The sequence below is a fragment of the Drosophila bipectinata genome, chromosome 3L (genome assembly GCF_030179905.1).
Source record: "Drosophila bipectinata strain 14024-0381.07 chromosome 3L, DbipHiC1v2, whole genome shotgun sequence".
NCBI classification, from domain to species: Eukaryota; Metazoa; Arthropoda; class Insecta; order Diptera; family Drosophilidae; genus Drosophila; species Drosophila bipectinata.
The window spans coordinates 5,862,137-5,875,054 of NC_091738.1; the positions used below are offsets into that span (position 1 = coordinate 5,862,137).

Here is a 12,918-nt window from a genome sequence, read left to right on the forward strand (position 1 = left end):
ATCAGAAAAATGGACAAAAAATCTAAAAAATATTTTGTCTCAGGATTTTGATGCAGAATGGTGGAGAATCGATCTAGAAATCGTTTAAGGTACTCCGCTTGAGAATCGGATGAGAATCGGGGAAGATATAGCCATCACTGGGGGCCCTATAGGGAAAAACCCCATTTTCAAGGGAACCCATCAGAAAAATGGACAAAAAATCTAAAAAATATTTTGTCTCAGGATTTTGATGCAGAATGGTGGAGAATCGATCTAGAAATCGTTTAAGGTACTCCGCTTGAGAATCGGATGAGAATTGGGGAAGATATAGCCATCACTGGGGGCCCTATAGGGAAAAACCCCATTTTCAAGGGAACCCATCAGAAAAATGGACAAAAAATCTAAAAAATATTTTGTCTCAGGATTTTGATGCAGAATGGTGGAGAATCGATCTAGAAATCGTTTAAGGTACTCCGCTTGAGAATCAGATGAGAATTGGGGAAGATATAGCCATCACTGTGGGCCCTATAAGGAAAAACCCCATTTTCAAGGGAACCCATCAGAAAAATGGACAAAAAATCTAAAAAATATTTTGTCTCAGGATTTTGATGCAGAATGGTGGAGAATCGATCTAGAAATCGTTTAAGGTACTCCGCTTCAGAATCGGATGAGAATTGGGGAAGATATAGCCATCACTGTGGGCCCTATAGGGAAAAACCCCATTTTCAAGGGAACCCATCAGAAAAATGGACAAAAAATCTAAAAAATATTTTGTCTCAGGATTTTGATGCAGAATGGTGGAGAATCGATCTAGAAATCGTTTAAGGTACTCCGCTTCAGAATCGGATGAGAATTGGGGAAGATATAGCCATCACTGTGGGCCCTATAGGGAAAAACCCCATTTTCAAGGGAACCCATCAGAAAAATGGACAAAAAATCTAAAAAATATTTTGTCTCAGGATTTTGATGCAGAATGGTGCAGAATCGATCTAGAAATCGTTTAAGGTACTCCGCTTGAGAATCAGATGAGAATTGGGGAAGATATAGCCATCACTGTGGGCCATATATTGGAAAACCTATCTTGAAAATTTTTAGGCGAATGTTTTAAATATTCCTGACACCTTCAATGAATTTTCCTAAGCCAGAAATATTAATAATTAAAAACCAGGCTTGCATAGTGATAAATTGTTTGCACATATTTATTTAAATATTTAATACATAATAAAAAATTTAGTTGTCCTTTTTGTTTCTTATTTGTTTTTATGCTCGTAACTTTTAGCGATCATAAGTATGTACTGTTTTATGCTATTTCTATATCTAAAACGGCCTTCATTCAATATTTCCCGGCGAGAATACGAGACTAGAGAGCTAGAGGAGGGGCGGGAGTCTCAGTGCTCAGTTCTCAGATTCTCAATTCTCGGAGAGTTTTCGCCTGTTAACCGCGAAAAGCTTTTAGTGGTTGTCATGTTGCTGTTGTTGGTTTTTTAGTTTTTAGTTTTTAGGTTTTTAAGTAAAAATGTTTACGGCATTTGCTACTCTGCTGCACTGTTGCTGTCAATATGTTGCATGTATGGTTGCAACGTATGTTGCACGCATGTATGTTATGTTATGTATGTATATTCAATGACGCTTAATCACAGATCAATTTTTTAAAATTTCATTTGACTTAGAAGTTAAGAAACAAAACACACACGGACACAATGCATCATCGTACTCGAGGACTAAATAATTACATTCTCTGTTTGGTTTTTGGCTTGGAGAAGAGATGGGGGACATGGACATGGGTGGATCTAGGGCTGGATGGGTTGGCTATTTAGCAGTATATATCATGGATACAGACAAATTATACATCAACTATATATCTAGATATAAGAATTTACTGAATGAATCCTTCCTTTTTTCCTACCATCCCAGCATATCCTTACAATATTTTGCTTTCCCTTAAGTTTTCATATTTTTTTTTCATTGCAGTCTCAATTGTTTATGGGCTTTGCTACATAAATTGTTAAACACAAAGAGGATAACTAAGATACTGGGCCGCTGGCCACAATCTGACTTGGCTTTTGAAGCCCCTTGGTGTGCGGTATAAAAAAATAGTTCACATTTCTATGTAGTCCGGATATCGGGGGGTCTGATCCTTCGACCAGCGTTGAATACTTCTGAGAGCAGTTCGATAGAGAGAATGGAGCGTGGAGGAGAGATAGAGAGCGCGCTGGGGCTTCGGATTAGATCACCATAGCTGGACTACTTCTGGAGGAGACTTTCGCAGCTGCTGCTGAGATTTGGCAACGACTTAAAGCTGAGCCGAGATCGGTCCACTTGCGCCTCCGATGGCCGCCGGCTAGTCACTCCATCCACCCGGTCAAAGCTACGATGAATGGCCTGCGAATGTGGATGGGAATAGGACTCCCGACTGGCGTAGGCGGCCGGCGGTGAGAGCGGCGATGTGGGCAGATCGATGTCCAGCACGGTGTCCACCTCCCCGGGCTTCAGTTTCGGATCCGAGTAGCGGCGCAGCTCCTCCTTCGGCGGCGGGCCACCCAGACAGTCGGCAGTGCAGCACCCGATGGGCAGATCGTCACTCAGCATGCCCGAGTGACGGTAGTCGATCTTTGGCGGTGTGCTGTAATCATAAGGATGCATCGGTGTCTCCGGATCTATGCTGGTCTGGTCGCTCAGCACATCGCGGTTCTCCAAAAAGATAGAGGAGTTGGAGTACCTCTTGGACTGGTGTGGCTTGTAAACGAATCCGCCTAGTCCATTGGCCACAGCGTGCGACACTCCAGAGCTTATCGAGGGCGCCTTGTGTTCGCCACTACCTGTTAGGAAAGATATTAGTCTCCGTATTAGTCTCCATCTAAAATCCAGCCACTTACCACTGAAGCTGCTCAGTTGAAGGGCGTGCTCACGGCCTGTATCCGTGGAGATGCCGCTGGCACTGAGATCCTGCCGAGAGCCGGCACACAGATCCGTGGCCGAGCCGCGACTAGAGCCCTCCGAGTGCTCCAGGACATTGTGGATGGAGTCGTGGAAGGGCGTCATGCTGCCCGAGCCCTGGGGACAGGGTCGGAAAGAAGAGATCTGCGAAACGACATCGTCGAGCGCCCAGTCTCGATCGTAGTTGTGCTGCGACTGGGAACACTCGATATTGGCGGCCACAGCCACCTGGCCCAGTTGCTGGCCGCCCTGTGGCATCTGCTGGAGTCGCTGGTGGCCATGTCCGTCCTCCGTCTGCGTACAGGCACTGCTGCTACTGTGTGGCATCTCTAACTCGGCGGCCAGTTGCAGCATGTGGTGCGGCGAGGCATTCAACAGTCGTTGCTGCATCTGCTGCTGCAACCCAGTTCCCAATCCGCTGTCCAGAGCCGAACAACCGACATCCTGTCCCCCAGGTCCGGCGCCCACATTGATCTCCACCGCTCCACTGGCAGCACCGGAATGGGCCAGCGGTTCGCTGAAGTGCTGATGATGAGCAGCCACCGGCGAAGGCGGAATAGGATGTATCTTTTCCGGTGCATTCTGAATCAGTAGGATTCTGTGAATGGAGAACAATTTTAGAAACGTGTGGCAGGTATCCTCCACGCTTAGTTGTCTATAATAAACTATTATAATTTCATCATTAATTATTCTAGTAAGAATTTGTTTACAATTTGTTCGTAGAATGCTTTAAACAAGATTGATTTATCTTTGAGATGCACAGGGAGATTTTTAAATAAATAAAATACTAGGAATATAGCTAGGTATCTAGCAAGTCACTTGAACTACAGATAGTTAAACATATTATTTTAATTTAAGGTTTCAAGAAGCCTCACTCGCATTAATCAAAGTTATTCAATTAAATACAAAACTATTAAGATTTAAACGTTGAGCTCATCAAAAGGTAATTCCTATAAATATTAAACAAATGATTTATGATATCATCTGCCAAGAGCTAGTGATTTATGCCCTTTTTTTCATTCAGTAATTATTATAATTACTAAATCCCGATTTTATCTTTAAAGATTTATGTAAATCGCACCTATTCCTTGCCTTCCAGCGATGGCAGAGATGCAGATAGGCCTTGCACTGAATGTACATAAAGACAATGCCGCCAGTCAGGCCCACGGTGACCACAGCCAGTTTCGTCCAAAAGGGCCAATCTGGAAAGATATTCGCGGGTTTAGAGTCTGTTGTGAGTAGTAGAGCCATAATGAGGGCCAAGTTCAGGCTGGTCAGGCATACAATTAAACAATTACGGATTCTCTAAGCAGTTATCTGACCTGCCCGAACCCAGCCCGGTCCGGCCCGAGCTCATTTCGCAGCACCGCTCTCTCACCTATCAGACCCCGCTGGACATCGTCGGCGGCCCGTTCGATGAGCACACACAGTGACCAGATGACGCACAGGGCAGCCGCACAGTGGAACAAAACCGAACAGCACAGTCGTCGCCTCTCAATGCCGGAAATGTCAAGGCTGCGCCACTATTTATATCCCAACCAAGACCAAGTCCATGTCCATTTCCAATCCAATCGAATCGATTCCATCGAAGCCAAACAATGTAAAGAATAATGAAATGAAATTAGATTCAAGCTTGGAAATCGTTGTGGAAAATGGGAAAGCTTACCTCGTTGAAGGGCTTGATCTTGGTGTGCATGATGAAGGGGAACTTGCACAGCTCGCAGGAGTTCGTCTCGGAGGCGGTGAGCCATTGCTGGAGGCATGCCTGGTGGACGTACTTCAGGCTGCCGGAGCAGTAGCAGGGCGTGAGGAGCGGATTCTGGGGATCGCTCTCGCAGTGGCAGATGCGGCAGATGTCGCCGCTGTTTTGGGAGGCCTGACTGCTGCCAGAACCAAATCTGTAAAGGATAATATTAAAGATATATTATTAAAAATTTTATAAAAAATTAAATCAATTAAAACTAAACAAACTATGTTTATTTTTAACAAATTAGATTAGTATTCTATAGCTTCTATTAAATAAACATGAAAAAATGTGAGAAAATTGATCAAAATAGATTAAAATGTACAACTAAGGGCATTACGAATGTATCTAATAAATATTCATCAGCTACCGTATGAACCGAGTTAGTTTGCTTAATAAAATCTATAATTGAATTAAAAAAAGTGATTTAAAATGCATTTATGAAAGCTTTTATTTATCAGAGACTTTTAGCTTTTATTAAATTATATTATTTTTAAACAAATGGCACTAATTCTTGTATCGTTGATGAATACATTATGTTAGTCATTTTATAATTAATATGGACAAGTGGTAGTTTCAACGAAAATGAGTCTGCAACTCGTTCCAGAATGAATCAGAGCAGTTGTTCTGCGAAATCATCAAATCTCACGTTTTCATAAAAAAACACTCATCATTATTTTAAGATCTACAAGTGGGAGTTACCCTAATTTTTTGTGTAAATAGAACAGATTTTTTTAATGAAAACTATAGAGCTTTCCAGAGTCTTTCCTTTTCTCAGAATACTGATTATTTTAATTTCTAAACATAACAAAAGCCCCGATTGTATTTCACACTACTCCTAAGAGGAATATTTTTTCCACATATGCATATAATCGAATGTATGCCAATATGCATATTTATAAAGCCCACCGACTGAACGTGATGTTTGATTAGTGTGGGAACCGCCTTCTTACCCGCCGCCCAACATTCACTTTTCCAACCCAACCCATTCCCGACCCATTCCCCGGCAAGTAATTCATTTAAGTTGTGTTGGTTGTGTGGTGAGTTCCCTTTGGACTGCGGCAATCTGGTGCTACTTTTATGGCCAAAGCAATTAGCTCCATGGGCCGCCATGCCCTATCATTATGGCCGGCATGGAGTACGCCCACTCAGCACCTGTGAGAGGGGAATTCAGAACCGAAAGGGAACCCGTATGTATATCTAATCTAACTAAAGGCCCAGGAGGCGGAGGAAAACTTTTACTTTCTGCCACACGAGTCCACACAGAGAAAGCTTAGATTTTGGGATTTTTATATTATTTTTTATTATTTTTTTAGATATATAATTTTTTTCAGTGCCTTCGTTTTTATTCCCGGTTATCTCGAGTACGTGTGTTTGTGTCCTTTTTAGAGTTCAGGCTGCCAGTGCGTGATTGAGGCGAAGGACATGCTGCCACCAGCATGGTCATGGACAACCACAAAATCGAAACAGGACATGGACATGGACATGGACATCTTCCTGCCAAACTACCGGTGTTTATATGGCCTGTGTCCTTGGCCCCACACCATCGCAGTAGCATACGCTGGAGGTTAAGGACATGCGTAAAAACTCCAGTCGATGGGCCACTACTGGGCTCCAGACAGTCGGCATGTCTTGGCATATATTAGCCAGCCCTCCGAATTGCCAGTCCCCGACATTGAAGAGAACCATTTACTGAATTTCCAGCTCAATTAGAACGGAAATGTCAGTCCGTACTACGATTTTTGTATGTAAATTCCTGTCGATCAGAAAAGGAAAACAAAGGCGCTTCTCGGAAAGGCATTTCTCGCATTATTGATCGAAATTTCGTTGTTTCTGTCTACCCTTTCTCAGTTTGATTAAAAGTGATATCAAAGGGCAAACACAAACACACACACTATAGGGTAGTACTATCATATTACCAGACAGGTGCTTCATTTCAGCTGCATTTCAGTGTATTTTATTTTTTATTTTTTTTTTATATTTGAATGCCCTTGACAAAGTTCTTAAATTCAAAATTAAGAAATTTCAGGAAGGTATTAAAAAAAACAAGACAATAAATATGTATAATCTTGCAGAATATTTGCAAAATTCTTATCGCAAAACATAAAACCAAATAGGGTTTTTTTTAAGAAAGGCGATAAGGCGGAATACTAACTATTATCAGTCCAGGGGGGGTTTTAAAAACTAATACTGATGGGTGTTTGTTTTTTAAGATTTGTGGAGCAAATTCTCTTATTTTTTATGGCATTTATTAGCAAGTTTTTGCATCTGATATTTTCTACATTTATTTACAACTTAATTGTGGCATTTTATTAAATCCCAATTCAAGGCTAGGAGAACGACCTCTATGGAGATATATAATACATATGTATATAGATTCTACATAATATAAATATGTATTTGAAGTTTTTGGAAGAAAATCTTGTATCAGCTTTGTTTTTTAATTTTGTTGTTGTTATTTTTTAGCGCTTTGTTGTTGTTTCTTTTTGGCTTTGCTTTGTTTCAGAGCTTTGATATTTTTTGCGCATTATTTTTTCGTTTTTCGTGGCATGTGGTGGGGAAGTGCTGTGTAAACTTTATTTTTAAGTTCCAACTGGTTTAAGTTCGAGGGCAACTCGAGGCAATTAATGCAAAAGTTATACTCGATGGATGTTAGCCAGAGAGTGCATATATATATCAGAACATCTTATCAGATGGACAAATATTTAAACTGAATTTCCCAAGCCGACACAATTGCCAATGTTTACTCAACCACGACGACACCTGAGCCAACAAAAATGAAAACAAAAACCCACCGGCCAACGACAGATTAGATTTGCGATGAAGTCCATTATGGAGCTGGGAGTGATAAGCTAACGCCACGGATCGCCTCGAGAGTGTTGACAACGGGACGGGTTTATAAATTAAATCGTCATACCCGGGTAGAGGGCGAGAAGAATAATTATGGGGGCATTAAAAGTACTCATTTGCATTTGGATAACAAAAAGTCAGACCTACGCGACCTGTCTGTCATGTCCGATTATATTCTACATAAATCGCAAATAATAACCAATTAGCCAAACAGATGCCCAGGTGAACATGACACTTTTCCCAGCAAATAATTTGCATTTTAATCAAATCGGTGTAGATCGAGTATGTTAAGTACATGTTCTCAGGCAATCAATGTGATTAAGTGATCGTTATTAAGTGCTAAATGGCTATATATTTCAACCGCAGTTGCCTGCAGGGTTAATACGAAGAAATCATGAATCAGAAATTGCAAAAAAATAGGTTTATCTTATCTGACTGGTCAGGAGGACAGTATAGACAGCTGGATTTACTAACCAAAACAGACTCTACTCAACTTTGAGGGTAATTAGATCGAAGTAATCGGCACTGCCAACTAAATTATTGCAAAACCCCCCTCCCCCCATTTAAATCTTGGTCTCTTGGCTATAAATAATGGACGGACAATGCCAAGAAAAAAATGTCAATCCCCTCGAATCTGAAACTCAAAGCCCCAGGTACACCCCCACCCACCCGGTCGGAATTTTCAATTGCGTGTGCTGGCTGCACTTATTTTGGTTTTCGTGTTTTGTACTTGAATGTTTTTTGCCGCAGAATAATTTATAGGGTTCTTTTTGTTCGGTTCGACCAACGAAATGAATATGCTTACACGGCCAGTCGTGTCAAGGACACTAAGGTTTGTTTTGGGTTACGTTTTTCGAAGGTTTTTATGGTCAATTGTATAACTAGTTTGATTATTTACAAATATACTTATACATAATACATATAATCTTAAAGATACAAATAAAACAGCTGTAGATACAATCGCTTTTTCCTTAGAAACTAGTCTACAAACTATCAAATTACATTCTCTGAAAATAATACCTTAATTAAAATCCTAAAAAAATCTTAAAAATAAAGATTAGTATCAGTTCTCGATGAAAACCACAACTCACCTGACATTTGCATAATGCTGACCGGAATTCCAATCCACTGGCTCGATATCCGACGAGGTTTTGGAGTTGTCGCAGGGCATTTTGGATGTTTTTTTTTTGTTTTTTTCAGAACGCAGGGTATAACATAGTCGGGCTAGACGGGACTACTTGGCGGCCGGAACTGCAACCCCCAAAGGAGGGGTTCAAAATCCACCGCCTTTGTCTTTTATGCTTTTGTTATGATTCTCCTCTCGGTTTTTATTTGTTTATTTCCAATGATAAACAGATGCTGTCGCCGCTGCAGCAGCCTCTTCCGCTTTGTTTCGATTTATTTATAGCGAACTCGGTTCGATATATATGAACTTTGTTGGCAGGGACTACTTTGATTGTATTTAATTTTTTTTTTTTTGCAAAATTGTAAACTGAATCTATTGCACTTTTATTTTTATTTCTCTTGTTTTTGTTCTTTTTGTTGTTTTTTTGGGTTTTCCTTTCAACCGACCACGAATTTCTTCGTGTTTTGTTTTTGTGTTGGTTGAGTCTATTATTAAAAATTTGTATTCTACACGAACCCACAGCTTGCGTCTTCCACGAAGAGCTCTACAACGCTACCGAATTGCACTCATTTCTCTTGTATTTCAAAAAGTTTAACACAAAGCCATTTGTCCTCCTACTATTCCATTCACGCGACCGCAGTGTGACCGTATGGCGGTATGCTTAAAATACCTCAGTATATCTAGGTGGCAGCACGTTCGGAAAGATAGTTGGCAATACTAAAAGGGAAAAATATACCAAAACGTACTATGAGATACTTTCTAGTATTAAAAATCTTTTTATTTTTATATCTATTATAAATAAAAACAAAATATATGTGTTTTAGTGTAGTTTTTTTTGTTATTTTTATTTTTCGTTTAATCCATTTTTGAAAATGACTACAAAAAGCGGATCGTTTTCTTTGCAAAATTCTGATAACAAAGAGGGCATCTTTCGGTTTCGGTAGTTACGCGGGGGGTCTTGGACAAAATAGCACAATTTTTTACGATCTATCGCTGATGTTGATGATAACCATAAATAAAAAATAGGGAACACAAACTAACTAAGCTTTGTGTGAATTGTTGAATGGGCCAGGCCCTCCAGCCTACAAAGTGTAGATCGATTTAACGTTGGATCCCTGCTTGACCATTGTGTCCTTGTGCAGTTGGTATTGGAGCGAGTTCTGGCGTCCCAGACGCAAGGCATCGCGCAGCTTGTGGCCAATCTCCAAGGCTGCCTCCTCGTTGTTTCCATTGGCAGTCCAGATGGCTTCATAAAACAAATGCCGATTAAACCTTTAAATTTAATACGAAATTGTAAATAAATACTTACAGATTTTGTTGCTCTTGCCACGAATGTTTACAACAGCTCCACAAATCTGGTCCGAGTGATCGAAAGCCTCACCAATCAGGCACAGCAGCTGCAATGCATTCATTTCCCATTAGTCATTGATTAAACTTAGTTGAAGCAACCATTTACTCACCACATCGAGCCACAGGTTATCCAGATCGCTCTTGGAGCTCTTGTTGAGGGTGATCACCCAGCGACCGCCCTGCTTGTTGGCAGCATCCTCCCACATGGGCCGAATACCCTTCTTGAAGAGCGAGTAGTCGCTGCCAACCTTGATCTCCGATGGAGGCTTAATGTGGTTGTAGAGGCTCCAGAAGTCCTCGACGGTATCGAAGCTGGTAATCTCGTTCTGCATATCCTCCCAGGACTTGGAGCGATCGTTCTCCAGGTACCAGAGGGTCCAATTGTTCTGTAGCGGGTGTTTGAACAGGTGTTCGGTGCGCACGGCGTCATCGCCACCGGCCGATTTCGTTGCGTCAGCGTTGACGACATCTCCGACCGGTGGGGTATCCTCCTTAGACGGAACAGGTGATGGGGCAGCCGGAGTCGGTTCGGGACGACCAGGAGCCACTGTGTTTCCTCCAGCCGGCTCGCTGCTGGGTGCACTGGTCTGTGATTTAGAGAAACGAAAGAACAAGAAGAGAGCGAAATGTGAAAGGGATTAGGTGGGCTATCTTCCAGGCGACACAGGATCATATGTTTACTTTGAACATGGACTTGGGATTGGCAAAGTTCTTCATTCTGTGAAAGTCGCTCTGCATGTTGGCGGCCGTGCGTGCGTGTTTTTGGATGCGATTGATGGCTGATCTGTACTGTGGTTGGGGTTGGTTGCTCTGTTCCGGCCCGGAGGGAGATCGCTGTGATTCACTTGGCGCTAGTGTTTTTGCTCGGTGTAAGGTTGTGTGTGTGTGTTTGTGCGAGCGAAGCTTTTTTTCAGATTTCTGCGAGTGTGTATGTGACGTGACGGCCGGGTGGAATTATTTCTTGATATCTGACTGCAGTCTCTCGCTTTACGGATTGGATTTTCACTTTAATGTATTATTTTAGCGAAAACAAAAAAAAATTATACAAAATAATACAAACTCGTTAAACGTGTTGTTGCGAGTGATTTTCAGTGTGAGAAAGGGTGAGTGGGCGGAGCTGTCGTTTTTTATATTTTTTTTAATTTTTTTTTCTTGTGGCAGTTTCACTTTGGATCCCGTGGAGACTCCTCCTAACTGTTTCCGAACTAAGCTTTTTTTTTGCCTGTAGCAGCTCCAACTCTCGGCTATACGATATGAAAGTGCTGTTTACTGGGGCAAGGCGAGGGGTGGGGTCTAGAAATTACAGCACTCACACACACGCGCACTTATTTGACATAAAAACACAGATTGCCTGTTGAAAGAATCGGAGGAATTGAGGTTTTATTGAATTAAAGAATTTTCACTTTGACTCCGGGAGCTCCGAAACAAACTGGCGACTGACTTGAGGTTCAACTGAACAAAGAGTTTCGGGCTAAATGCGGCACGGGGATAACTGAAAAGTCGACTTGGAGAGTAGGAAAAGTAGGTGGTGAAGGTGAAACTTGAAACGAAAAGACGAAACCAACGGTTTTTGGCTATGCTTTTCGCCGTAGTGCAATAAACCAAATATAATATTTAACTGTTATTCGCGGATTTGCAGTAATTTACTTTTTTTTTTCAGTCTCTCCGCTTCGCCTAGTTATGCTTCTGTCACTCACACACACACACACATACACGCTGCACACACATAGACGCGGGCGCGATTCCAGCCATCGAGAGCAGAGTGAAAACGTGTGGTATGCAAATGTCGAAGGAGAGAGAGAAACAAAGAGCGAGAGAGAGAAATAGAGGGCGAGCGAGAGAGCAATGACGTTGACAACAGCGTGCAAGTAACAAATAGCGGTGACTCTTGATTAATTTTGTGTGCGATATTACAGGTGTTTTGGCTGATTTTTAAACTTCTTTTAGGGAACGGTGAGATGAGCGATGATGCCACGCCAACGTTACACTGCCAAACGGGTAAACGGCTATACAGCTGCCTTGCCTTGCACCTCCCCCTCTTGTGCAACAACCCTGTTTTTGCCACGGCACTCGGTACCATGCGGCTGGCTCACTTTTTTTTGTTCCTATTGGATAGGCCTTACCTTTTCTGTCTCGGACACTACCATCGTAGAAGTCGTCACTCTGTGGGGTTCTTTAATTCAGATACGCACTCGCACTGCGTAAGCTAGTCGCTCTTAATTTAGATTTGGTTAAATTCTTTAATTAGTTTTTAGTTTTTGTGAACACACCAGACTGACCAAAGGTACCCTCATTGAGTATGCCTAATTTTAGCCAAATTAGTGTGACCAATGTAGCTATCAACGAGACACTATAGCGAGTAGAAAGAAACTTTAAAGGGGGTTTTTGTTATATGTGCTCAAAAAAACCAATATTTCGATTTAAAAAAAACTTTTTAAAATTTAATTTTTTGAAAATTGATTAAAAGATAAAAGACATAATATAATAAGAAGGTAAATTACATCTAAGCACTTTGAGAAGAAAAAGAAGTGCTTTAATATTTTTGTTTTTTTTTTTCTTGCTTTTTTTAAATTTACGCGGTTAATAATTTTATTGTTTTTTTTATGATACTACACACTATTAAAAGTATTAGGTTTACTTAATAAAATTAAAATTCATATAATTTCCACTCCACAAACTTAAACTCTGAAATCTCAAGATTATTGTTATTTAAAGGAGGTTTGCTTGTGTTTTTTAATAAAAAAAACCTTTAATTTTTGCTTCCTAGTTTCTCAAATCATAAAAAAACATCTCTGAATATTTTCAACTGTCATTTCACCTGTTTCCCAGATCACGATCGCCATCAAAAATCAACTCCAACGTCATTTATCATAAGCAATTATTTTGAATATTATAAGGCCTGCTCAAAATTACAATGTATTATAAATAATTA

At 41.0% G+C, this 12,918-nt stretch overlaps 2 protein-coding genes across 3 annotated transcripts; both read right to left on the reverse strand.

The window, feature by feature from the left end:
- Nucleotides 1-1,149: 1,149 nt before the first annotated feature.
- On the reverse strand, nt 1,150-9,292 carry LOC108128385 (uncharacterized). Its single transcript, XM_017245958.3, has 6 exons — nt 8,602-9,292; nt 4,583-4,814; nt 4,295-4,439; nt 3,998-4,118; nt 2,856-3,514; nt 1,150-2,798 (listed from the first exon to the last, which is right to left on the reverse strand). Exons 1-6 carry the CDS (start codon nt 8,679-8,681, stop codon nt 2,224-2,226), a joined length of 1,812 nt encoding a protein of 603 aa, XP_017101447.2. The 5' UTR covers nt 8,682-9,292; the 3' UTR covers nt 1,150-2,223.
- Nucleotides 9,293-9,466: 174 nt separating this feature from the next.
- On the reverse strand, nt 9,467-12,282 carry eIF4E1 (eukaryotic translation initiation factor 4E1). 2 transcript variants are annotated; one of them, XM_017245960.3, is made up of 4 exons: nt 12,110-12,282; nt 10,097-10,573; nt 9,946-10,033; nt 9,467-9,882 (listed from the first exon to the last, which is right to left on the reverse strand). In XM_017245960.3, exons 1-4 carry the CDS (start codon nt 12,131-12,133, stop codon nt 9,719-9,721), a joined length of 753 nt encoding a protein of 250 aa, XP_017101449.2. In that variant the 5' UTR covers nt 12,134-12,282; the 3' UTR covers nt 9,467-9,718. The 2 variants fall into 2 exon arrangements, with proteins under 2 accessions (XP_017101449.2, XP_043069958.1); XM_043214023.2 differs by lacking the exon at nt 12,110-12,282 and adding an exon at nt 10,668-10,991.
- Nucleotides 12,283-12,918: the final 636 nt, after the last annotated feature.